The sequence below is a fragment of the Nestor notabilis genome, unplaced genomic scaffold (genome assembly GCF_000696875.1).
Source record: "Nestor notabilis isolate BGI_N333 unplaced genomic scaffold, ASM69687v1 scaffold10117, whole genome shotgun sequence".
NCBI lineage: Eukaryota > Metazoa > Chordata > Aves > Psittaciformes > Psittacidae > Nestor > Nestor notabilis.
Window position 1 is genome coordinate 17,113 of NW_009935558.1, and position 27,458 is coordinate 44,570.

At 39.7% G+C, this 27,458-nt stretch overlaps 1 protein-coding gene across 1 annotated transcript in view; it reads right to left on the minus strand.

Annotated features, from left to right (window-relative positions):
* Positions 1 to 27,140, minus strand: part of LOC104408341 (E3 ubiquitin-protein ligase RFWD2-like) — a gene marked incomplete at both ends in the record, with an annotated part of 31,539 nt that extends 4,399 nt beyond the window's left edge. The window contains 4 exons of the mRNA XM_010017907.1: positions 883 to 1,000; positions 18,719 to 18,835; positions 25,190 to 25,271; positions 27,032 to 27,140. Of these exons, the coding sequence (XP_010016209.1) occupies positions 883 to 1,000; positions 18,719 to 18,835; positions 25,190 to 25,271; positions 27,032 to 27,140 (426 nt within the window). The remainder of the gene's footprint in view (positions 1 to 882; positions 1,001 to 18,718; positions 18,836 to 25,189; positions 25,272 to 27,031) is intronic.
* Positions 27,141 to 27,458: the final 318 nt, after the last annotated feature.

Consider the following 27,458-nt stretch of genomic DNA (forward strand, 5'->3'; position numbering starts at 1 on the left):
GTTATACACAAGCATATTGAGAACAAAGATTCCCCTGCAGCCCTCCCCAGGTTGCTTGCATTTTCCCCACTGTGTAAGAGGGGCTCACCCCTGGTTTATTGAAGAGGCTTGTAGCCATTCATTCAAACCTTTCACTGTGTGATCTGACAAACACTCATTCATGTATGACTGAAAACCTACCTAGAACTGAGGCAGTCACATCTGGCTTTGGGGCAGACATGTCGAGCCATGTAACTGGACAGAAGCTGCAGAATGTTACTCTTTAGGGCCTCCATAGCTGACCTTTTGATCTACCTTGTCTAAAAAGATAGGACCAGAAAACACAACTTCTCTATGTCTACTTTCTAATCCAAGTATAATCCTAAAAAGGGCCTTCATAGAGCAGATTAATAAATTACCAGAGAACAGATCAGCCAATTCTATTTGAGTTGCTTTCAGGCTGTGGCTAAACACCTCCTAAACACAGCAGTACCATTTGATAGCTTCTGTCACTCATCAGCCGTGTTTTACTGAAGATTAGTACCCTCAGGGCTCTGCCAGCATCCCTCTCTACAGCAGAGCTCTGGTCAGGAACACACAGAGCACTTTCTAAAAGGAGAATCCACCGGCAGCTTCGCGAAGTCTGGGCTTGTGGTCAGGACCTGCATGTAGTTGCCTCTGTATTCCTCTTAAGCATTTTAGCTCTACAAGACAGAGTACAGCCAAGTGACACCAGGAAAAAATTTCTATTTTGTCTTAGAAAAAAGCAACAATCTGCTTCTCAAAAGCACCGCAGCTAGCAAGTGCTCCTACCCATGCAGGTGAACTTGCACAGTGGCCCTGACAAGTGACAGAAAGCAAAGGCTACTAAGTTTTAGGCCTACATAAAAGGCAATTACTTACGCAGAGACAATTTCTTCCCCACTCACAAATTTTGCATAGGAGACTGCCTTGCGATGCCCTTTGAACACCATGATTGGCTGCTTAGTGTTACGGAGATCATAGTAGTGAACGCAGTGATCTGGAGATGAGAAAGAAAAGGGGCAAAATTTAATCAGTTGTGAAGGATGCATAGGATTCTAATAGTTAGGTCACAATAAAAGTCTCGCCTGCAGCTTCCACATCTCACTTAAAGCCTTACCTAGGATAAACATTCTGCTTTATAGCAATGAGTGCTTAAGCAGGCTTCCTAAAATGCCCCCCAAATTCAGTCTGGAAGGGCGCAAGCAGCCTTTCAAAGAGTCAGTGAGGAGAAAGAGGTGCATCCACATGTGTGTGCACATACTCCCTGCATGCATCCTCTCACAAACCCCATTAGGCCCATGTGAAGCCAGCAGCTAACAGGACTCTTACCTCTCCTGCCTGCTTTCTTGGCTCCCTGCCTAGCCACTCCAGTTGCCTTCTCCAAGTCCCTGCACCCCCTTCTGCTTCCTCAAGCTGTCCTCTTTTGGAAAACTGTTGCTACTTATATTGGATCTTGGAAAAGAGGGATTAGATTTCTCATGCTTACTCTAAATGGGTAAACTCCATACTTTCAGTTTTTGCTTCTCTCCTTTATTAGCCAGAGAATTAGCATTTCTGCTAATGAAAGAACAGACTAAATTCCATATCTTTTTAAGATTTAATTCACAGATGTGCTGCAGTGCCACAATTACAAAAAAGGGATCACAACAGAATTAGCAATACATTTTATTTTCTGTGCAACTAAATTTCAATTCCCAAGAAAATAATAATAAAAAAAAAAAATATAGAAGACCCCACCAGACCCAAGCCCCAAACATCCCCAGTGCTCTTTCCAGCTCAACAAGGTTAACAAGCTTCTCCCTTCCTGACTTTCAGCCTTTAATGTTGAACTTCATTAAATTACTCCCTGCTATTCCCGAAGTACAGGGAGGGAAGGCCACACACACACAAGGAAACAAAGCTGGACACCTTTCTCACTAAGCAACTTGAGATACCCAGATGTCAGATGAAAACTGCTTTGACCCTCCTCCCACTGAAATAAACACCCTGCCAATTGAAGTTTATTACAAAGATTACGCAGAAATGAATTTAAATGCCAATAGCTATGGTTATTTTTGTATTTATAGCATCTCAAAGTAGGCTCTCAGCCACACAAACACCACCCAGATGTCTCAAAATCCCATGTGGTTTGAGAGATAACTGGATTTACATCAGTCAGGCTACAGCAACCACCATCAGACTGGCAAGGGTAGCTTCTCTCCTGCATTAACAGACTAGTTAGTGGCTATGGCAGGACAGGGGGCTGCGTCAGAAACACCACCTGTAGAACAGGTAAGCAGGGAAGTCAACGTCCCCTCTAACTGCTTCCAGAGCCTTGTTCTCTGTGTAACATGATGGGTTCAGAGATTTCTCCAGCAGATGCTCCAAATAGCCACACCAAGTTTTCTTTACCACTTTGACTGCTGGATTACCCTATTGTGTTGAAACCCAGCAGCTACTGCACCCATTACTGCTAACATTGAAGCTGGGAAGTGCTGTACCCCACAAGCACTCTTTCAAACATCCTGTTTCTTCCACCTCCAAGATATTAACCCTCCAGAAACCCAACAGTTATAAACCCAAATCCCAGTGCATTCCTACCATTTGGATATTTTAATTAGCTGTAGAACAAGATGATGTTGCAACAGGCTTATTCCATACAAGTGTAAAATTTCAATGGGACTTTGAATTAAACATTAACATACTTAAGATTTGGGCATCCTGGTCCCAAAATTTTAATCTCTGAAAAACTTAAGCCAAAAAACTCCACATTTTCTCATCTGGCCAGCAGACCTGCTGCACAGCTCCAAAACAGTTAACTGGCTGTTGCGATTTTAGTGAGCAGAATGATTCTAGCAGGGCTTTCTATTAGGAGCCAGTTAGTGGATAAGGCTTTCAAGTCTATTTTTGCTTACAGTTTCAAACTCCTTTCCAGCTGGCCAGTCACTAGGATACCTTTTGAGCAGCAGATTTTATCTTTCAGAGGGTGGCACTGAGAGGGGTACCTGCAGATGGCTGCATGTGAGCAACTGGAGCAATGCAGAGAGGAAAAAGCGATAGCAGGAAAGACAAGTCCATTTGCAGAACAGACACATGAAGTTGCACTCACCTTCTAAATATCACATATAAACAGCTCAAAGCCTGCCGGCATCTGGCCCCAGCATTGCATGTGCCTCTCAGCATTGGCAGGGCAATCAATCACTGTCTGCTCTGATCACAGCGTCCAAGGGAATGGGCAAGGCCAGTGGGTTCTAAAATTAGCCACTTAATTATTAATTGATTATTTTAGCAGCCGAACTGTTGATGCCCGACTGAGTTGTGTGTGGTTTGTTTTTTTTTTTTTAAATTCAATTGAAGCAGCTATTTAAGTAGATACATGGAGACGAGCACTCACTGCATTCATTAAAATCAGAACAGGTGGTTGTGTTTTACAATTAAAGAGATACTGTCTCTTGTAGGCCATATGGACTTTCCAAAAACATGATAAAAATGCCATCTGCTGAGGAAGCCAAGAGCCCAAAAATTAAGCTAAGTGAGAAAAATACAACTCCCAGGTACCCAGGCAGCAACCTTGCCTGGTGAAGTTTGATGCACGCCAGCAAGTCCAAGGCAAGGTGGCAGTGTGCTCTGGAAAGCTCAGAAAATAAATTGGTCCTAAGAGGCAGCTGAAGGTAAGGAAAAGAGTGGGCACTGGGGGGAATCAAACACTTCAAAACCCTGTAAGCTCATCCAGTATCCCACCAACGGCTCCTGCCCTTGGCATCCTGGGGATACCATGGAGCATATGCCACCACTAACCGCTGATGCACAGGGGTATTTCCTTCTTGTTTTGCTCCTCAAACATGAGCATTAAAATCATCATTCAGCAATTTTTTTTTTTTTTTTTTTTTTACAGTTCTACAGTTTCCACGCTAACCACGAACCTCAGTTAGAACAATTTCAACTTGGAAATGATATTTCCACAGTTAAAAGTCTCATGCCTACCTAACCCTTGGGTAGCAGCATCTTGCTGCTTTACTTTTTCTTTTGTGTTCAGCTTAACTGAAATATATATGAGATAATGGGAAAGAACATGTATATATACCTTAACAAATTAAACACTCTGAAGCAATTCTCATCTAGTTCAATGTCATTGCAGAAGTTGAGCATGACAGAACTCTGCTGCTGTGCCTTCTGAATTCAAATGTTAGCTGGCAGGCTGTATTTTATTATAAATACATTTTTTTAAAGATATCTCAGAAGGTGAAAAGGGCAACTAAGCTCTGCCACTGCTGCTGAGATGTCTCTGACCACAAGACTGAGTTTTAAACAGCACTTTTCCAGATTGCTCAAGAACTGCTTACTTCCTTTAAGATGCTGCTGCTTTCACCTTTGAGCTGTCTAGTGACAGCTTATCATGAATTCAGACTTTTCCAAACTTCTGAAAGATCTCACCACCTCTTCAGTAAATATAACCTGCATTAGCAAAGGATGATGTCCCTCATTGCTTGGTAGCTCATAAATTCACAAGACTCTAGCTGGCAGGAGCAGGGCAAAAGGGAAGGATGTTTTTGTTATACAAAAGGTGAAGCTATCAGCACCTTCTCAATCTTGGTCCTCAGACTCAGCTTGATTTAGAGATAAGGATGCAGCAAATGAACTAATGATGTGGTTACATGATCTTAGAAAGTCAGGCTAAAAACTTCCCCACTACTCTACCCTCAAAAACAAAACAAAACAAAGCAAAACCAACCAAAAAAAAAAAAAAAAAAACGGAGAGCTGGGAATTGCCAATGCAAATGGAGCCAGAAGCATCTTAAGTAATTTCAGAATTGTTCAGAAAGACTGAATTGCTCTTGGATTTTTGGTTGTTTAAACAACAACAAAAGAAGAACAAAGTCCTTTTCTGACAAAAGTGATTTTCCTTATACTTTGATATGTTAATAAAATTCTTAGGTTCAACATCACCTATTGCAAAGCTTTTAATATGTAGTGACAAGTAGCAGCTCCGGAAAGAGTATGCAAGTAGTTAGGAAAGAGCATCACAGCAGCAGTTTATCTTTCACTGAGTACTGGTACATGCAGGGTAGCAGCACACAGAAACCGGGAAGCAAAGCAATCCAGCTCTCCAGGTACCCAGCCATTCTAAGTAACATTCATCTTCTAGGTCTTGTGCTTCACCCACCTTCACCATGAACATTAACCAGCATGAGCTAACTCAAAAGAACCCCCCAGGCTTTCTTCAACAAATAACCTCTTACTTGAAGGGATATCAAGCCAAGGACAGCAAAACAAAAATTTACCTGCAATGCAACAGTTTTATGTTCAATGAATGTAACTACTAGAAAGCCCCAAGAGCTGCATACAAAGGTTACGTGGCTCTCCTCTGGAAACTGACTTTCTGGACAATCAATGACCATTTCTCTTATTTCAATCACTTAGAAATATCTATTTCTCAACTGTTCAATATTTAGATTATTGATCCACTAAAAAAAACGTAATTTACATTACTTGGATTTTTCAGTGGCTTTATAAGTAGACTTAAGAATAAGTATACTTGCTACTTACTTACTAGTGCTTGCTACTACATGTCACCTGAATGTTACTGCCAAGATGCCTGTATTCAAAACCAAAGTTGCACTGCAGTGAGGCAAACTTGTCTGTTAGAAGTCTTCTGTTGCCAAAGGACATTTTGGACTTCCCCCCCACCCCCCCCCAAGTAAAAGAAATCTTAAATATCAAGCTTAGAGGTCAAGCTCATTTCATGTATTAACACTCTGGCTACAGCCTGCAGTCCCACATCCCTCACCTTCATCTATTTGTTTTCCTCCATATGAACTTCAATCGTGGATCAAGGCTGCCTGTTTTCACCAGTGAAACTGTACATTGGTAGTAAGAACAAAAGACATTTATAGTTTGAGGGGTGTATTTAAATTAATTGTTCAACAAGATTTAAACTGAGTCAGAGCGCATTTGGTGCACAATACGTCTACTCACATCCAACTAGGTTATTCTGAAGAAACGAAAACAGCAACAAAATAGCAGGGCACAAAAAAAGCCCACAAAATGCCTTTCAGCAAAAAGATGAGAGGCATGATTTTGTGGCATTTAATTTTTTACTTTTATTGGTTTCAGAGATCCTGAAGGAAGTCTCCACTGCTCAATACGCATTGATGACGATAGCTAAAATTCGACTATCAATATTTAAACAACTACCTATAGAAAATGATCTTTACTTTTACCATTTTTCTCTCTGTATACCGTGCGTAAGCAAGATTACTCAGCACACAGAGCGGACAGAATAAAGCAGTCGGAGCTACCCAGAAGTGTGTCTAGGCAATTTGTTCAGCAGGAAAATATAATCATATCCTTATTTCTTCAAGTGCCCAGAGCCCAATAGTTCAAACCAAAGCTTGTGTTTCAAGTGTCTCTGGGTGAAAGGAAAGAGTACATATTGTCATTCTTCTAAGTGGTATGCCATGAGAGAGAGGGCAAGCTGTCTTAATGACTTTTTACTGAACATAGATAAACAAGCAGTAGAAGAACAGAACTTTAACATCAAGAGGGCTTAGACAAAAATCTCTTTCAGCCAGGCTCAGTGTGGGTTTTTTTGCTACAGAAAGGGAAGGTCGCATCCTCAGAGATAAAGCTTTTGGCTAGACTAAAAATGGAAACAGAATCAGGAGGCTCATATGCAACCTCAGTTCCCACCATTAAAAACTTTTATTCTTCTGTTAGTGAGGAGTAAGAGGAAGGAGATAAAAAGGAGCAACATCCTGATTTAAAAATAAACTCAATGTGCTATGCTGCACTGTCTTGCAGTACACTGAAGATGACATGGCATATTAGGTGCCTTGCTCCTTACAGAAACCTGAACAACGGCCAGATAAGCAAGTGCTGCTTTTTCTCAAAGACCTGAGAAAAGACAGACAGCTGCTATCAGAATCCAAACCTTGAAGTCGAAATGCTTCAAAATAGTTTTCCTTCAATTCGAGATCTATAAAAGCCTCAGCACTCTCCTGGTCTCGTAGCCATCTATCAAACTGCATACTTAAAGAATAACAAAAAAGCTATTAATAAGAAAGTGAAACTTCTCCAGTGGATCTTCTACATGCCTCCACACCAGGAAACAGCCTTACTGCAAAGGCAGCTGTATCACCAAATGCTAGTCAAAGATAACTCAGGATTTAATTATGAGGACGCCCAAACTCAAACTTAATCCTACTTAAGAGTACAATTTCTGTTAGAAACCCATTTTTGCTCAAGGGTCCTGAAAGTTGGAGAATAATGTAGGTTGGAAGTGACCTCTGGAATCCACTGAGTCCAACTTCCCCACTCAAGGAAGGGAGGGACAACTGCAAAGTTGGATTCAACTTCGAAGTTAAATAATTGTGCTCAACGGTCCTATTCGGTCAGGCTCTCAGCATTTCCAAAAGACAGAGATCTTCCTCATCTTAGATACCTTGAAAAATACTCTTATGTCAAAGGATGTGGGTTTTTTTAATCCAAATTTGTTTACACTATTTGCTATTGACATAAGGAAAAGCATTAGCTCACCTCTCAGCATTACAATATTAATGTTTAGGTTTTGTTTTGCTGCTTCTCAGATCTTTCAGGTTTTGTATACCTACTACTCCCACATGATGGGTTTGGCATGAAGCACTGCCATACAATCTTAGTTCTCCTTTAATATTACTTTTTTTTCTTACTAGTAAAAAAGAAAATTCAGAACTGCTGAACTTTTAACTGTTGCCCAATCTGTAATACCAAACAATAGCATTTAGAGATTTCCATGTGACTGAGATGGCTTCAAAAAGTTTATGGTGGTGATTTAATCTCCCGTGTGGCAGAGAGGCAGCCTAGAGCATAAGCATCCATATGCGAGTCTTGCTCTGGAAAGAACACTGGGGACACAGGACAGTTGAACACTCCACCTTTTTGGTAATAATTCAGCTCAACAAGAGAGGTGAACCTTCATGCAGGGACCACCAAAAAAACCAAACCAAACCAAAAAACTATTTTTAATCTTTGATCTCTTCCAGGGCAGAAAATGTATAAAGGGGAAAAAAGGGCTTTATTATAGCAATAGAAATGCAGGGTGGCATTTGGGTATTCAACAAAGAATAGTGAGGAAGCCTTCCAGCCAACAAAGCACTATCAGGAGATTTATTTCACTTGACAGAGTAATACAGATCAGTAATATGATCAGCACAGGCTTTGGCCTATCATAAGCCATTTCAGGGAGAGAAAATAGTGTGACAGTTTCCACCACGTAAAGGAAGCAGATATTCAGAGAAAAGACAACACATCAGGGAAGAGAAACAAAGTGGACTTGAATCCAAGGGAACAAAGCCCTGCATCAAAAATTAGCACAAGAATTTTCTGAAGAAGAAATTAAATAATATCGACAACAGTGAGCTCACATTAGGGGCCTCTTTACAAACTACTTCCTTTACTGTAAGGGTTTAATACAGACTGAAGCAAAGAAATTTTGACAGACAAAACTACTCAGAGCAGTTTGCTGAAGAATGCAGTGTGCTGTTTTCCAGTTGCTGGACAACAAATCACAGAAGGAGGAGAGAGAAGAAATAAATCCATTTCACCCAGACAGCTCCCTGTAGAACACTGCAGTGCAGGTAAAGCTAACTGACTTTTTTTTTCCTGCCTCCACCTTCCCTTAAAAAACACCCAAACAAACAACAAACCAATAAACAACAACCCAATAAAACAAGAAAATTTTATCCCAAAAGCCTTTGTGACAGGCACATTAAAATGTTTGCTGGATATGGCTTTGTAGTCACAATTTTCTGTTCCAGCAAAAACTGCAAGTACTTTGTTTCTATAAGTAAGATAAAATTACACATTTAATGCATTTGCTGTTTCCTCCTCTTTCTACCTGGAGTTCCCTGTGCAGTAAAGGAACAATTTCTTTCCAAATAACCATTTTCTGTTGCCCTGGGGGAATCTGAGAAACAGATTCTTCTAGAAACAACACACTGGTCCACAGCAGCAAATTTGAACAATGCCCTTATTTTATATTTCATGTGTGTGCCTGAGATGATCAGGCATGCAGTATTTCATTCATACTTGCTATCTGTATAGACAAGTGGTCTCATACACCATTGTACCAAACTCCTGCACACTCTGTCTTTATAGGTGTCAAAGACCCAACAGCTACTCAAAAGGGACCGAACTTTGGAAAACCATTCAATAGATAATTTTTCCTGCAGGTCAAAGCCTCCCCCATGTCCTCTTCCCTTACAGCATGCTCTGAAGACTATAGAAGATTAAACAAAGTCTGTATGATTTATTCTACTGGTGGCAAAATCTTAAAAACAAAAAACAAAAACAAACAACCAACCCAACCAACCAAACCCCCCCCCTAAACCCCCCCCCAACTCTTTTAACTGCGGAAGCTACAGAGCCTGTGATGTTAGCAAGGAGATGAAAAAAAGCTTCTAAAGCAGAGGAAGGCACATGGATATTTGGGGATTACAACTCAGTCTCATTTTCTTTCACTGCAGTACAGATGATGGACAACAGCCTCCAAAAATTATACTTGGTGAATCCAACACAAACGCAGCCCACGTTTTCATTTAAATGAAGGAAGAGCACAGCTTTGAGAAGGAAAATGCCTAACAGTGTTCTGTTTAGCAGGTGACAAAGGAAGCAACATGAGAAAGGTGTGCTCCATGAAAACTGATTAAAGAGAGCTGCACTTAGATTGAGCATGTCTGGTAGCCTCAAGTTTAATCTCCGGCAAAACCAACAGTGCAATAAGCACTTTCTATCAAGAAAAGGCTCAGGGTTGTGACAGCAGAAGGTTTCAGGTTAGCACTTGAAATATTTTGACAGGGAAGACTATACCCAGCTTCAGCCAGTTCTCTTAACACCAAATCTACTTTTTTTTTTATTTTTTTAATGTATACCAACACTAGCATTTCACTAAAGATCTATATCTCCCTCTGCTGAAAAGATGAGGGGAACAGCAGCCTTGATGGAAACCACCAACTGAGTTTTTAGCCTTTGTATGCGACAGATTCCCTATGGCTTGAAGTTACAGATGACATTTGGCAGGTTATGGATAATGGTCTTTACACACTGGGGACATTTTTTTTACTGACTTGTCTAAAGCTTTTGACACAGCAGCCCATAAAACCTCTACCCTAAATAACCTGTCTCATATTAAGGAGAAAAGGAGGAGAGATAAAACATTAGAGATCTTAATCAGTTGAGAAAAGGGCTCGGATGGGAGGGGGCAGCAAAACAGATTTCTCTAGAATGCCTTTGAAACTTTGACCTTTATGGTTTTAAAGAGCTACAGAGAGATTTCTCAAAGGAATAAGGGATAGATAGATGTTGTGCAATTCAACGATTGCCTTCTATCAGACTGCTGGAGAAAAAATATTCAGTACACATAAGGAAGATTTACTAATGCTACAAAACAAATGAAGACAATAGCAGTAGCAACCTGCACCTTTTGGAAGGGAGCATTCTTTATGTCTGAATGAGGAAAAAAAAAAAAAAAAAAAAAAAAAAAAAAAAAAAGGAAAAAAAAAAAAAAAAAAAAAAAAAAAAAAAAAAAAAAAAAAAAAAAAAAAAAAAAAAAAAAAAAAAAAAAAAAAAAAAAAAAAAAAAAAAAAAAAAAAAAAAAAAAAAAAAAAAAAAAAAAAAAAAAAAAAAAAAAAAAAAAAAAAAAAAAGAAAAAGTGTGATTTACTGTTCAGACCCTTAATCCAACTTTTCTCATTGACTATGTAACATGTATGACTCTACATGCACTAGTGCATGTATGCTGATGTCCAAAATAAGTTTTATAATACCTAGAAATTGCAAAGAACAGTCATTTTATAGTAAAAGATGTTTTAATCCATGCTGTCTAGATGGACTACATCTCAGAAGAACCGAAACTTCAAGTGAGCACAAATAGGAGGAGTCTTATTTGTACAATGAGTGTTGGATACATCTATTGAAGCCAAAAGTACTACCTTGTTAGCTAAATGGATCTCCCAATTCAACATCCTTCTTGCACACAGTATTTGTTCTTACTGCAAACCCATGCCAGCTCTGGTTCTTGAATGACTCAAAAGTTGTACATGTCACTGAGCTGTGATGAGGGAAAGGGCAGCACAGTCACACTCCCAGGGACCACATGCTTCAAGAGATCAAGATCATGTAGATAAGGGCTTGAGACACTAAGAAAAGTGAAAATGAAAAGGAAAATCTTCTCTAAGATTTTTAGGAGTGCATTTACAAAGCAACAGCTTTAAGGTTTTTATCATATCAGCAATCATCATACAAAAACAACCAAACAGGCTTCAGAACAGCCAAACAGGCTCTAGGGAAAGCACAGGCTGCTGCCATATGCATTACAATATGCAGCTGAGGACCAAATTATCAGTCAAACCTGATTTTAGTCTAGAACTACATTTTGCTTCACTAGCCTGAGGAGATAGAAGCCTTCTTATACTATGTTTTGGAGATGGTGATCCGATTCATTACCTAAACTGCCTTCGAAGCAGATTCCACTGGAAGAGATGACAGATATTAAAAGTAGTGTCACAATCACTAATATTCAAGTTTCAGATAAGAATGCTTAAACCAAACCCCCAAACGTATGGTGGATTATGCAGGCAAGACACTAAGCACAGGAAAGTACGTGGAAAAGCAGCAATGTACATGTACACACATCTACATCCTTACTTTTTGTTTTCTTCTAGAGATTCAAATAGCTAACAGGGCCTCTTTAGCGCAACCTAGCCCAAAAGTTAAAAAACTCTTCTCAAACATTTGCAGTGCTTAAATACTCAGACAATATGAAAAGATGGCTTTGAGATGAGAGCCCACATTGCATTGACAGGTTAGACTTTCCAATGCAATGTGACAATCTTCACCAGCTTGTATGGAAAAAGTAGTGTATGTTATAAAAGTCCAAATGTGCACAGTACCCAAATAAAGGCTGGAAGTTAATCTACACAGCAGTCTGAACAGGAGATAACACAGGAAGCCATTATAGAGGATGTCATTCCAATGAGCAATTCCTGTAAATGAACTACCAGAAAAATTGCAGCTCTGGAAACTGCCAAGGCTGAAAAGGATTAAACTCTAAGGGATGCAGCAACAGCTAGTAACAAGAGCAATTTGGCGTTTTGAGGAAAAGATGAATCTTGGACTTGCCTATCTGTTCCTGAATTTCAAGGCTCATTTCAATTTAAATTTGAATTTTATAACATTGACTAAATTACTTCGATAGCTGTCAAGACAAAATGTTTAGGAAAAGAATATTTAAGCAAACAATTAGCACCCTCATTTCTGCTAATGACAGATGTATCCTTTTCTCCAGAGAATCAAATAGAGCTTTTTAAGTTCATTTTATTCATTCACTTGTTACTGAAGTGTGACGACCTCTGGGATAGAGCTGGGAAACTCCCTATAGGTCTCTATATTGTTACTTCCCACTCATTGCAAATGCTTTATCCCGCACAAGTCAGAGACTACCACTCCTGTGCAAGTTATATAAGCTTTTAAACTCTAAAGCTTATGTGAAATTCGCACTTATGACATGTCCTGCACACCTATTAGTGGTTTCAAGCCCCTTCATTATTTCCTAGGAAACAGGTACCGTGCAGTACCTGGCTGATCTGGTAGCATCTTTGATGTGCAAGGCAAGTCAACTTAACTGCAAAAATCTTAGGTTTAAATAACACAGCACAGCTGCAGTTCTCCTGATTGTCAGTCCTGAACAGAAGCAGAATTTGATCTACTTAACAGTGCCAGGACAGCAGAAGGTACGGCTTGATACTTCGCTTGCATTTACATCCCAGCATCCACATTTAAGTCAAACCTTCAAGATGGTGTTCTAACCTAAACAACCTCACTAAGCTCAGTGCTTCCCCCACGATAAGTACTGTTGGGACAGAAATATGATCACAACCACAACTGATTAAAATGCTGTGCATGCTTTCCAAGATTACAACAAATGAAACCTTTTCAATCAATTCTGGAATGAATTTATATTATAAGGTGACAAGCACAGACTTCCAAAACATGGACCTTGTCCCCTCCTTCACCCGCCAATAACCTCAGAAATCATGGACTAGAGAAAAGATCACAGACCCCAAAAAGAGAAGACACGCTGCAGGTAAAGTCCAGTAACAGGCAAGTCCTGGACTGCTGCATGCCATACCAATTTCATAAAGGCTGAATTCTGAGCACCACTGTGAAGTTTTCCCACAGGCTTGAAAGAAATGCCTAACCTTTGTCTGTGCCTTTGAACACTGCTATCAATTCACATGCTAAAGGTAATCTTGTAGCTTAAGCCCAAAGAAGCCACCTATCTCCACCCTAAACATGTCGTATTCGCACAAATAGATTCTGAGTCACTGCAGGCTTTCAATAGAGCAGAGTACTTACCCATGAGAATCTATTAAGGTAAGACTTTGCTTTCAGCTGGAAAACATTAATTCTCTTTCAAAAAGGCGCACTGCCTTCTTGGTCATTAATATCACATCATTCTTCTGAGCTGAGTAACAAGCCAGGCAAATCACCCAGTTCCGAGGCAGCGTGAAAGGCTAGCTCTACAGAGACATGTTTGGAAAAGAGAAATCACTGCTCCAGTTACTGCAGCAGAAAAATCAGTATTTCACTGGATGAGGATGGTCTCCAAAGTTGTCCTGCTTGGATTCCACATATACTAGCAAAATTGAATGATGCTGATAAAGAAGCCACATATAACTTTGACCTCTAAGTGCATCAAGGCAATGCAGAGATCTTAAGTGGTGGGTAAATAGTTGCAAATGAAAACAAAGCTGTTGACATAGCAACAGGAGTCCTTCAGCACCCTGGATGCTGTGGATTAGTATTGTTGCTTTGTGGCCATTCAACAATGAAAGAAAGGCAGCAGCATTCAAAGCCAGAATACAGTGCCATTCTGTAATGCTGAAGATCATGCACAGGAGAGATCTTTATACAGTATGCAAAACCTGCTGGGGAAGGACAAAATCATCTTTGAAGCAAAAGCACTTTCTTGGGATGTATTCTTGCTCAGTGTCACTGTAAAAGTGGGGAAGCGAATAAGGAGGAGTGACAGAGCTGGCAACGAAGGGGAATAACATCAGCACTAGGAGGAGACCATGTGTCCATTGAGGATTCACCCCTTGTTAGCTAATATTGATCTCAATTCATGTTGCCAAGACCCTGTCCAGGGCTAGCATTTAAGATCAGGGCATGAGCTGATCCAGAAAAAAAGGCAATTCAATTTTGGCAGAAAATTGCAATATGAAAAAGAGATGGAAAAACAAACTTGGGAATGGAGGGTGTACAGTATCCTCAATGCAGATAGTTTCAAACTCTGAGGCTTTAAGTAGTGAAATGAACATAAATCAGCACTGCCCCATGTTTTCCCTGCCCTGCTCACTGTTGTGAACTGTTTGTGACAACGCAGTGAAGCAGTTTAGAGACCTGATCAACACTAAAACTAACCCAGCAAAACCTTAAGCTCTGACCATGCTGAAGCTGCTCTGTTGCTCTCCTCTGTCCATCTGCACTTATCTGCTGCTTCCACTTCCTTCGTGAAGCTCCTGGAGAGCAGGCAATCTCTGTCTGCATCTCTGCTGCCCTGAGGGGCCCCACTCATCCCCCAATCCAATCTGCTAGATTTGTGGGTCCTATAGGGAAAAAATATAGTATGCAAGAAGATGATGTATCTACTGTAAAAGTACTCAGGAATCTGAAGTTATGGTGACATGATCTCTGCATAACATATGGGAAATAAAAGGTCAATGGTAGCTGCTGACACTATTACAGAATGCTGGAAATAAAGCATCGCTACTGTCAATAGCTACGCTTAGCTCACTAGGATTAGCAGACAGTCTGATCTCACCCAGACTGCCCGACTTGGACATTCAAGCTGCAAACTACATGCATTTTCAGCCTTTTTTAAGCAGGGAAATGGTACTGCTAGAAAATATATGGGTTGAGGGCATCAGTGCTATTGCCAAGGCAGAACAATAACAACTTCAGTCATGATTTATATGGCTAATTTCAGGATAAAACCCTATTTTTAAAAAGGCGAAAAGACCACAGAATTACCTGATTTTGTATTTGGCAGTGATTACAGTTTATACTGCCCAATGTTTCAACTCAGTAAGCATGCAAATAGAATATTTTAAAGCATCAGACAAAAGGGAAGCTTCTCTTCTTTATGTGCCCTCTCCTCTGCAACAGATTTTATTAGGCTGCAGCCAGACATACTAGCTTCCTTCTCACCTGAAGCGCCTATCTGATTTTAAGAGAATTATTTTCCAAGCCAAATACTTATTCCTCTCTGGTATAGGCTCTATTTCCAGTTTATTGCTTATTTGTTCTGTTTTAAGCTACCAAAATAATCTTTTGGTCATCTATAAGCATTCAGACAGAAGAGCCCAGAAAAGCAACATATATGTCATCCATACTGGATAGAAATTCTAGGATTTGCTTCTATAGTGGCAACTAATGCATGGTTTTCTATTGCATCTGAAGTTGACCCGTTACTTTCTGCTAAAGGAAGGGCTCCAAATGGAGATACACACTCTAACAACATTTTTAACCATGGCTACATCTAAATCAATGCATCATAACTAATTCCATTATCGCTACTCATGCTTACCACCAAGTATACTAAAGCACAGAGGGTTTTGGCCAAGAAATCCACATAAATACCACATAACTCATGCCGTGTGTTGGTAGACCCCTATGGGACTTTAAACAATCTTCCTTCCTATTTTTCTGTAAATGGAAGGTGTTCTAAAATTGGGGAAAGTGAGAGAAAGCACAAAGGTACCTCTGCGATTATTTCACCCGTGCACAACATAGCATCATAGGCAGAGGTGAACTAGGAGTCAAGATATTACTAACAAATGAAAGGGGATACATAAACTGGAGACAAGGCAGAAAGGACCTTAAGATGGCCATCCTATTTCTATGGAGAATGCAAAGGAGGAATCAGCACAGAGATTAATGGAGATGCTGATCTAGCTGGAGCATCTGATTAAGAAAACCCCCTTCAAAGAAGCATTCCGAATAGATGGATGAAAATGGGCAAGGTGCAAAAGAATAAGACTTTCTGAAAAGGTGTTTCAGCTGTATGGATGGTTAAGACAGACCATCAAGAGAAATTAAAACAGGAAATGAAAAATAGAAAAAAATGTAATTTTTAAATTTTAACACTGAAAAAATTTAGACTTGCAGTCAAAATTGCATTGCTTTAGGAAATCACGCTAGCTTGCAAGCTGTTCTGCACACAGAGAAAGGGGATGAACTGAAACATGTATGCTTAGTAATTTAATAATGGCGTATTAAATCAATTTACTTCCTCTTTCCAGATCTCAAGCATTAAGTATCAATACTTCCCCCCCAACCATTTTCATCAATTGCTTATGAAGTTTTAAACTATGAATATATATACACACATAAATATAGACACATATATAGCATCAAGTTCCATCAAATTGACAAATAATAAAGCATATACAGGAGCAGCACTTCTCCCTAAATATGGTACAAAACTCTGTTGGGCATGCAATGCTAGGAAGTCTTGGCTCTTCTACCATTGACTAAATCACTGAATAAGTAATTGAAACACTTTTAAAAACTGAAAATCCTTTTAAACATCTGAACAAGCCAAGGCTAGGATAGCTTTCCAAAATTGCCCATTACTCTGGCCACTGAGTTGTGTTTAGTGTTTTGCACTCCTCTTTTATTCCTACTGAGGGGCAAACAGGAATGGCCAAGCCAGTGTGCCCAATCTGTCTCTGACTCAGCTTTGACTCTTCCTTTATTAGTTTTATAGCCTGTATGACAAGCCATGCTGTTGAAAACCTAGATTTCTTTTTCCATAGAATAATGAAATTATTAAACAAGATTTGCTGAAAGTGATGGTGGAGAAAAACCTGTCTTCATTATAACACATTAAACAGAACTAGTTTACTATAAGAACTATGAAAATAGACAATAACTCCTATTTTCAGTAACTTCTTAAGTCCTAAAAAAAGTCAGAGCAAAGAAATGACATCTTTCAAGACTCCAGTATTTCTTTTAATTTCATATGCCATTTTTCCCCATGTATTCATGGCTAAAAGATCAATTAGAACTCCTTTGTGGGAAGTCATTTCCCTCAGTTCAGTTACTCCATGTAATTGCTTCAGCAATCACAGTTAAATATCCATTGGAATTATTATTTAGAGACTTGATTACCAAGCATCATGGCACATGTAAACACAGGTTTACATGTTTAGGTTTTATCTTCTCTCCCTCCTATGCCTTCTCCCCCAACACAAATACCATTTTATCCCTCAGCATTCTCTAAATCATAAAAAGGCACATGTAGTCATTTAAAACCTTCCTATAACTCCTAATGCTTGCTAATACTTCTTTTGCAAACATGCTTGTTGAAGACAAGCCCATCATGGTTTGATAGACATGAGTATGGGGATAGAGACACTCCTATCTGCTTCCATCCCATGTGCCCCAAAGCTCTGAAAGTCTTTGTGTTTACCTGTACCTTATCCCCTCCTACCCCCCGCCGAATCCCAGTTACTACTTTACCAGGAAGAAGTCTGGTTTGTGGTGCTTTTACATACTCAAATAATCAGTGGCTGATCCATTTGGAGCTGGTGCTCTCATCGTTCCCTAAAGCCTTTCACAGATAGCCTTATTCATTCAAATGCTGCTAGTAGGTACTGTAATTCAATTCTATTCTTGCATGTAATTCACTCAACTTCAGTGAAATGCCTGTCAAGCAAGTCAATATTTTACATTCCAACTTGAATCCATTTTTTGCAGTGTATCAAAATGCAATTTTTTTTTTCTCTTAAGAATCACAATCAAAGTAGAACCAGCCTGGAAACAGGAACACCTAAATGAAATGGCAAACCAGTGGTTGCAAGAACGATCAATGCAACTCCTGAAGTCCAGAGGTAGCAAATGTTGTCAGAACATCTAGTTACAAGTGCATTAAAACTCCCCGAGGAGAAAGAAAATACGGAGTTGGTTAAACATTTATAGGTACCTCTGAGTTTCAGTTGCTGCATGCATAGCACGATACAGTTACCTCCCAAAGCAATTCCCACTCTGCTCTCAAATCTTTGTATTATCACCAAGAATTATTTAATCTAAGTGAATAAAAGGCTCATCATGCCTCCCCACTGACTACTTCAAACAACTAAAAAAAACAAAACCAAAAAACCAAACATTAACAGCAATCTTTGCCCAACCTAGGAAAACATGAGCCCACCCACAGGGATTGTAGTTGCACCTACAGGAAACATGCACAGCTATTGTTCTACAGCATGCCTCAGGTAAAACCAGTTAAAATTCCCAGTATGGCAGTGTCGTATTTATAGAGCAATGCTCTATAAATCTTTCCATAAATCAGAAAAGAACAACTATCACCATGTTAACGCATTAACTTTGTTGTAAGACTCTCAAAGCTGAGCTTTGCCTGGTTGCCTTAGAGATCTCAATAAACATACTAGGTGACTTACTTTTGTAAGCTTTTATCTCTGATAGAACACCCAAATTAAAGCCAGAAATGAAGCTGCCACCGGGGTATCACAATGTCTTCTGGGTGACTGCACACTTGAAAAATCCTACTCACTGGTATTTCAACTGCAAAGACACCTCAGTCATGGACACAGCAGTCAACCTCACATCTTTAGGGGGAATAAAAACCAAAGGAAGGAAGAAACAGTATCTCCTTGCCCATAACCCCTTTTACCTACCTGCGCAGCCAAAAGCTAGGTGATACCTAGAAGAGGGGCTGAATTTGACACAACACACGTTAGCCTTGGCCTCAATGCTTGCTACCGAGTTGTCCAAGTTGGTAGACCACAGCTTCACTAGAGAAACAGAAAAAGAGAAATGAGTAAACACACACACAAAATCAACACCCTCCTCCCCCCAACAAACAAGCAAACAAACAAACAAAGAAAATCAACCTCATCTGAAAGGCACGAAATCTAGTTATTTCATAAATAAGATTCTGGAAAGCCTCAGTTGCCAAGATGTTAGTGATTATAAAGGGTTAGATGTCACCAGTGGTTGGTAAATTTGAGAACATTCTCAAGTTGCACTATACGCCTACCTCCATACACATAGGAGATGCCAAAAGTCCCCATCCTGCATTGCTGAGAACATCAGAGCAGGTGATTAACCACATGTTATAGTCTCAGGGTTTAAGGTTATTGGAGTAGAAATTCACATAATCAAGAACAGGAAGGCTTATATGCTTTCTTGTTCCTTGTCCCTTCACTGGGATGCAAGAACTCTATGCTCTACAGCAGAACTGCTTTGCACAGAATAAATACATCTAATTGTATGCTTGAGCACAGTGAGTGAGAACAATTTGCTTTATTCTCAAGAAACTGGCACAGACAAGAAAGAAATTAGTATGCTGGTTTCCTATGATGATATATTCCCTTGGTACAAGAACTGTACTGTTCCACAAGACTACAGTGTGAACGCTGATTAAACTACATGGTACAGAATGAACTCTTACCCCAAGCAGTCACTTCTCTGCTTCACAGGACGACCAACAGAAAACACAATGTCTTTTCAAAATACACACTTCCCCATCCTCCACAAACACTTCAAGTATCATTTAACCTTAAGATGAAGAGTGCTAGTGCCCCCCACATAGCCAATCTTACCATTAAAAGCTAGAGATGAAACACTTTGTCCTCAGTTCAGATGAAGGGGCAGCACATTGGCATCAAAGCCCTGTTGAAGCCTACATGGCAGGAAATGAGCCTTAAATATTCTCCTTTCTCCCTTTGCTTCATGAGTAGGTTCTGCTGCACTTGAGTATCATGATCAGCATGCTGAGGCAGGAAGCAGAGCAAGCTGAAGCCAATGTCTGAACATGCAGAGCTACATGAAGGCCAATCCCCCAACAGCTCCCCATGAGCTGCTTGGGCTTCTTCAGATCTGCAGCTAATGGCTCCTCTGCTGTCTTTTTACAGAAAGCTCACTTTGGAGGTGAAGTGAGCAAAAGTGGCTGAAGAACAGGAATCTTGTTATCCACTGTGGTTGATACATGAGGAGCTTTGAAAAAGAAGCGAGGTTTCCACATGGAAACCTTACTTACCCAAGTATGTTTTAGATGGTGAAGGAAACACTGACAGGTTTGTTCTAGTACACCTACTTCATAATCGTATGCCAAGTAGTGAAAAGCAATAAGATTGTGCCATTTTTGACCATTTCTAGGAGAACTGCTCAAAGGATGAAGGAGATGCATGACTACTCAGAGCACACCAAGGAATCATTTTAAGTACAGTACTGTGTGGGTATTTCAGAGCTGCCTGGAGTCATTATAAAGCAACACACACACACCAGAAATACAAACACTGATGCATACAAGTATTATGTAAAATTCAATGAAAACAGAATCCACCTTGTTGATTTTCAGAAGTAAGTCCATTCTCATTTATCAGAGCTGTAATATTCATCCTAAACATCTAGCTACATTTCTAAATGAAACCAACTGCTTTGAAAGCATGGCTTAAGATGTTCCCTTCTCCCAGGCAAGACTGGATGATGTACCTCCTCCATCATGTTCTGTACTTTGAGGCAGAGAGCAGAATGGAGCCAGGAAAGACAATTTTGCAGAAAAACAAAACATTAGCATTGTGCGTTAATGAACAGACACCAGGAGATATACAGTTAAAGTTGCAGTGACAGTAGAGGACATCAAGTTTATGGATAAGATGATACAAGGAATCAAATACCACAATTACAAGAGTTACAATGTTGGCAGACAACATTGCTTCAACTTGAGGCATGTGAGGAAATAACATGATATCAGTTCAGACCAATGTTCTGCCCAAATCTAATACTAAAACCACATAGGCTTGTCTTGAAGCCTTCCAGCCAGGTATCAATATTTAAAGTTGCATCCAAAGCAACCAAGTCTCCCCTTGACACCACCTCTAATAAACAGCCATCTGGTCTCAGTTTTGTAGCAAAAGTTAATTAAGGGCTCAGTTTCAACTTGGCTCCTTTTTTTGTTCAGGTTTTCAGGTCATAAACTGAGCCATTTAGTCTGGTGATGAGTCAACCTGTGTGTTCAAAGCAATCATAATATTCGTTACAACTGACAGACACAGATTAGAGTCTGCAATTTCTGTGATCTAACTGCTATGGGATATGCTGGGCTCCAATTATATCTTAGTCAGTACCATATAAAAGGATACATGTGACATAACACGTAATGAAACATGTCAAGTTTTACCTGGAACTGCCCATTATTTTTTAAGAAGAGCTGACAGGTTAATAAAGCATAATTTATATGGGTAGAGTTTACTTGCTGAAGCTTTCAGCAATTCTGCTGAGGTTGAGGCTGTAATTATACAACGTACAGATGTCTTGATAACACCTAGAATTTTTTGATGAGACAAGCAAATTGTCATCTGAGATTGACTATTTCTGTAACACGTTTTCAAAACATGCTTCCTACTATTGCAGTTGCCAAGAGAAACATCTCTATGTGGCCAAATGTCTTCTCATAGTAGTAAGATGCCTCCAGAAAAGCTTTTCCAGTTTAAAATGTTTAGGTCTTTTCAAGGTACTTTTTTATTTGGCTGGAGCTTTGCACCAAATGTGTAAGTTCATAAATTAATTTTCAGCGTCTAAACACTGACTAGAAGAGTACTGCAATAGCTGAATGCATCCATATACACAGCTGGTACACTGATAGTAAAGATATTTCACCCAGCCTGTCACTCTTGCAATTCTTATATGCTCACGTGATGGAGAGCTTGCTGTTACTCCAGAAAAGCTACAAACCAGGAATATGATACTGCTACCAGAAAACTGATTTGCACAGATTAGGGGAATCCCTAGGAAAGGAGCAAGCTCCTGAACTGCTAATGACCACAGGATACTCCTTCTGGCGTAAGACACAGCCAGACAGATATTTTGGTTGGTATTTTAACTCCCAACACCATCTTGACCTTAAGGTATTCCCAGTTGAATACAACAATCCCACAAATCTTTAGGAAGTTACTGAACTTCTTTTAGCCAGGAAAATGATCAAAATGAAAGTCCAACCTGATATTTTAAAATCAATAAACACCTATACCTCTAGTTAGTCAGCAGAAGCTGAAGGAGCAAACTTTCACTGAAAATGAAGCCCCAAACAATTCTCTGAAAGTCCTCAACAAAGCTAAGAAGCAAACCCTGATCAGGAGTTCTCAGGCTAGTTCCCTCTCTAGAAGGCCATGCTTCTTTTTTATGAAGCCAACTCTGCAAATCTGTGTTGCCCCTCCAAATTCAGGAGGGCTATTAAAAAAAAAAAAAAAAAAAAAAAACAGCTGTAGGATTGGTACCAAATGTCTCACCAAGGCAGCATGGAAATTATCTTCCTTAGATGTAAGGAATCAGATGCTTGCATTCCTCCTTGCCATGAGACAATCAAAAGTAACCTCTTGCTACAGCTCAGAGCTCTCAGGTGCTCCTGTTTGGCTCCACTTCTCCATTTTGAGCCAGAATTGTGAAGGGATTACAGCTTAAAAGGATCTAAACTCAAGACTCTCACTTCAGCTGAATCTGTCAGTACTGCTGGTAACTCCTCAAGCTTTAAAAACAAACCCCAGAGCAGTGAACAAATACTTGATCAGTCTAAAACAGGTCTCCATCCCAGTGGAGACTTAAATTCTACCCACATGGCAAAATACATCACAAAATACTTTATCTCATCTGCCAACTCTACCATGTCCATTAAACTACACTCCCGGTTCAGAACAGGCAGCTGTAAGTCATTAGCTAAGTGCAGCAGCCCAAGACCCATCACTTTGATGGCATTATTTTGCTTTCACAAAATTAAATAACCTTTTCTCCTCCAATAGCGGAAATTCACCCTTTCCTACTTACATGAGATCATAGCTCCTGCCATAATTATGTGCATAAAAATTGAAATTAAGACTGCGCCGTTTCCCCAAGCTGCTTGTAGCACAAGTAAACACTTTAATTTTGCTCACTGCTGTCTAGTCAGGGTATATCTTTGAGCCCCTATAGACATACACATTTACCTTTGCCCCTTTAAAAGGAAAAGACATGGTAACTATAGATAGAAGTTTTCATACACACCGTTACTTCAAATACAATAACACTTTTATGCTCTCATTATCTGCTATTCAAGTAGAAAGATCTTCCACAAATAAGCATCCTGGATTATCTTAATCTAACAAAAAGGACGATGCATTTACCCCTAACAGCACCCTGTTGCTAGCACCCCCTTTCCTCTGCCTGAGCCATGACAGGGACAGCTCTGAAGCACAGGACTTTTCATCTAAAAGCTCCTTCGCCAATACATGTCTACCAAGCATACCAAGTGCTCTAAAAATTAGTTTCCAACCTGAAAAGACTGAAGAGAGACAGGCGAGCAGGAAAAACTGGCAAAGCTGTCACTTTTTTGCTGGCTTGTCCTGATCACTTGACAGGAAAGTGCTGTAGTCCTGCTTTCTGGGGAAGTGCAGTGAGATAAGCTCCAATTATCCTGGTCACACCAGTATCTATCATCATTGAGATTTCTTATTAGAAAGGAGGGTGTGGCCTTACACAAACAGAAATAAAAGAGGAGGTGTCATTGGTGCTACCTTTTTCTCTCATTTAACCCTTTCAATGTGATCACTGAATTGGAAGGTGGACCCTCTAACATCAATTTGGGCATTTGCTCTGTACCTTGAAGACCTCCAGAACCTATGCGTATTTCAAACACTTCCACACAGAACTTGTTACACAGGGCTTGTTATATATGCAAATCACAGACAAAGCATGGTAGAAGGATAAACTGTTCCAGACCAGTTTTTTTGACCAAAACCCCCAATATACCTTCATAAGACCTTTGTGAATTAAATGCAAGTTTTGTCAATCTGCAAACTTCATTAAAATAATTTCTAAGTAAACGTTACATATTTAGAGACTATTACAGAGTGAACTGTTAAACTGCAGACAAGGAGCTCTGCTTGCAGCTGGCTTCCCAGAACTGGACAACTTGTTAACATGCTAATAAATGCATGCCTACCTGGCAGATAAGCTTTTTCAAATGCATAGCATGAGTGGGGAGCAACCTGATGAAGAGGCTGACAATTTACAAGGTGAACGTTCATTCCATTTAAGCACATGGAAAACACTCTTGACTTCCACCAAAAAGGGGGGCAAGGGTACGAAAACCGTTTAAAATTAAATATAAAATAATCATTAAAGCTGCACTTTGTAAATGGAATTGCAAGTTACCTTAAGACTGCCAAATGCAACTGAGAAACACTAATACAGCTTTCTTTTGAAACAACATTTAAAAGCATTTTAGAGAGGGGAGCAGCCTGCAAGGTTTAATGCTTATGAAAAATTAATTTATCATTTCAAAGTAAATCATGAAATGCTCTGTCCAGAGCTGTCTCAGCCCATTTGAGAGAGTGGATCCTCACAGACTATGAAATGAACTCTAAAGCTCTTGCTGCTTAAACTCTAATTTGATACTGTAAACATATTACAGATAAAATCTTGTTCATTAGGGATGAATACTACTACATATAGGTCAATGCTATCATTTTCTTTAGAAGTTTCCTATTTCTTCTTAGAAGAGGAACATTTTTCTACCAGTATGTTGGGAAGAGCTTGTGTTAAGGGTTCTCCAAAAGCCCTTTGTCAAACCGACCCTGGAGCATGGAACGCTGAGAGCTGCTGCTAGTGCTTCCATTCAGTCCAGCATCCAACCCTGTTAAGCTCTGAGAAACACACCACACATCGTGAAAGCAGGAAGCTTCTTGTTGCAAAGTCTTTAACATTCAGGGCTACAGTTAAAAACAGCAGCAGGCATTTTTAACTTCTGCCTTTTTACTGACAACCTCACTTTTGAAATATAAATACATGCTCTTTTGAAAGGCCCTGAGGCTTTAACTCAACAAGTTTAACTAATGTGAAACACATTTTGGCCTGTTTATTGTCCTGGAAAATGCTAGCTAGAGAGCATATTATCCCAAAAATGTGAACATCGCGCCAAGAGATCTTAATCCAAACAAAGCCTCTCCTCCTCCAAGATCTGAAAAGTTCAGTAATATCTTGACACACTGCGAACTCAACTACAATATTAAAGGCATCTGAGGAACCAGCTACTTTAAATATCCCATTTTTGTTCCTCAAAGGGAATACACAGAGTGTAAGCCTTCTGCATAGAGACTGAAAACAAGTACTACCTTTGGCATCATCAGAGCCTGAAGCCAATAGCTTTGGGTCCATCAAGTTAAAGTCAACACTCCAGCACCTTTTCTCATGCTCCTGTTTAGAGAAACAAGAAAAATATTGCAATGTAGTGAGCTGTATTAATCTGATAAAATAGTAAAAGAAAAAACACACGCTGTTTGCTACAAATTGTCAGCAGAGCCCTGGATAGAGAAGCTTACTGTATTTAGCAGTTTCTCAAAAATTATCTTTTCTCCCAATCAGACCAATGCTTGTAGTATGCCAGATGTGCAGTGAAAGCAGAATATTAGAATAGAAATTTTAAAACTGGTTTTGGTGGTTTTATTTTTTTTTTCCTCCTTTTACTTGAAAGAGTATTTCAGGAAATATACATTAAAGATCTGCTTTTGCACTACAGTTTGACTTGCTCTGATTCCACTGTGTGCTGCTTCTTATTTTAGTAGATCACAGTGGTATCTCCCAATACTGATAAGATGCCAGTTCAAAGCCATTTCAAACACCTCCTCTCTGAAAGCCCAAGAAATCCTCATTCCCTGTTGAGTTATTAAACAAAACTTCTGGTGTCTAATCCTATATTTTTTCACGCAAATATCTTAAAAGATTGCACACTCTTTAGAGAGCTGTATTTGCTCTGCTGGCACATCCCACATGGAAGCAATTGAATGAAACCCAGAATTCAGTAAACCCCTTTGTTTAAAGCCTTCACACTGGGTTCCAAGATGATGACATGAAAAGCTCGCCAGGACAAAGTCACCAAAGGATTTCTAATACATGCGAAGCAGATGTCAGTATGCATGCCTCTATGCAAATCCAAATAAAAAATTCAAGTAATCTGATAGGAAGCAAAATGAGTTTATTATAAGACAAGCAACAGCTGCTCCTCTCCAGGTTCATTATTCAGCTTCAAAGATATGCAAAATATATTTGAGGGGAAAACAGATAAGATTTTGTCCACTGTAATTTATTTTTAATTGAGATACACAAAGGATTAACAAAACCAAGTATTACAAAATGGCCACAACATAAAAGGTAAACAAAAGCTTCAATAGGTATTAAAACATGTTGCAGTGTCAAGAAGTGAGAACTAAAGGCCAGTCTGCAGTTCATTCATTATCACTGACCAGCTGCAATGCACTATGCTACCTACACAACAGCCTGCAGCACTTCTAGCCCCTCCCCAAATGGAACAATTTTTCTTCCAACCTCATCATTCTGACCATAGGCTCTCAGAATCTATTACATAGAAACACAATGTTCAAATTGCATGAAAATACAAAATGTCAGAAACCTCTCTTGAAACAGGTCTCAGTGTTGGGCCCAGCCCACTTGCATGCATACCCTGCTCTGCTGAGCACAGGACTGTATCAGGAAGCGTTCTGCCTACTCCTCTGTTCTCCCAGCCTTGCCACTTAAGTCTGCATTTTGGTCTTCTATTTTACGAGCACCTGCAGCAGCAATCACTGCAGGATTTTACAACAGGCTTTTGACAAAGACTGAAGTGGAACAGGTATGAGAGACAGAGGTTTCTAAAGAAACGAGAGACAAACAACTTCCAGAATCTCATTTCTTCCCGTGCAGATTCCCTACTTGAAAGCAGCAGAAAGAAAACGTCAACTGCTTCATGACTGTGACAAGATATAGCTGCCTCCCTCAGAAGACTAGAGCTCAGTAAAGCTGTGTGGTTGAGACACGTTTACCAAACAGGAGGAGCATCCATTTCACACTATGTAACAGAAATGCCTATTGCTGGACTAGAAGCAGAACCTCAGACTAATTACTGCTCCCCTGACGTGGTTCACGGTGTGGGAAAGTGTTGCTCACTGACTGCATGTTACCTGGTAGACCTTGGATCTTTGTCCTGTGAATCCATCCCAAAGGATGACGGTGCCTTCATAGTCGCTGCTGGCTAGCAGGTTTTTGTGATAACTACTCCAGCTGATACAGCTTAAAAAGAAAAAGAGTCCCAGTCAGTCTTACCTTAAATAACACCTTCCAACACAAAAATCACTGATGCAATGCATCAGATAATTAGTGTCTGCAAAGCATGCAGGATCTGATCAAGCCACACCACTGAAACACTTAGGAAAAGACAATGCCAAAATCCATCAGAAATATAATGAATATTCCTTCCTCTACAAACTAAAAGAAAAGCTTTATTGGCTTAAGCGATATTGCCTTCCTCAATGCGAAATGCTAGAGCTTGGGATTATTTTCATTTTTTAACGAATTAATTTCTAAAAATGCAGTTTTTCACTACTTGAA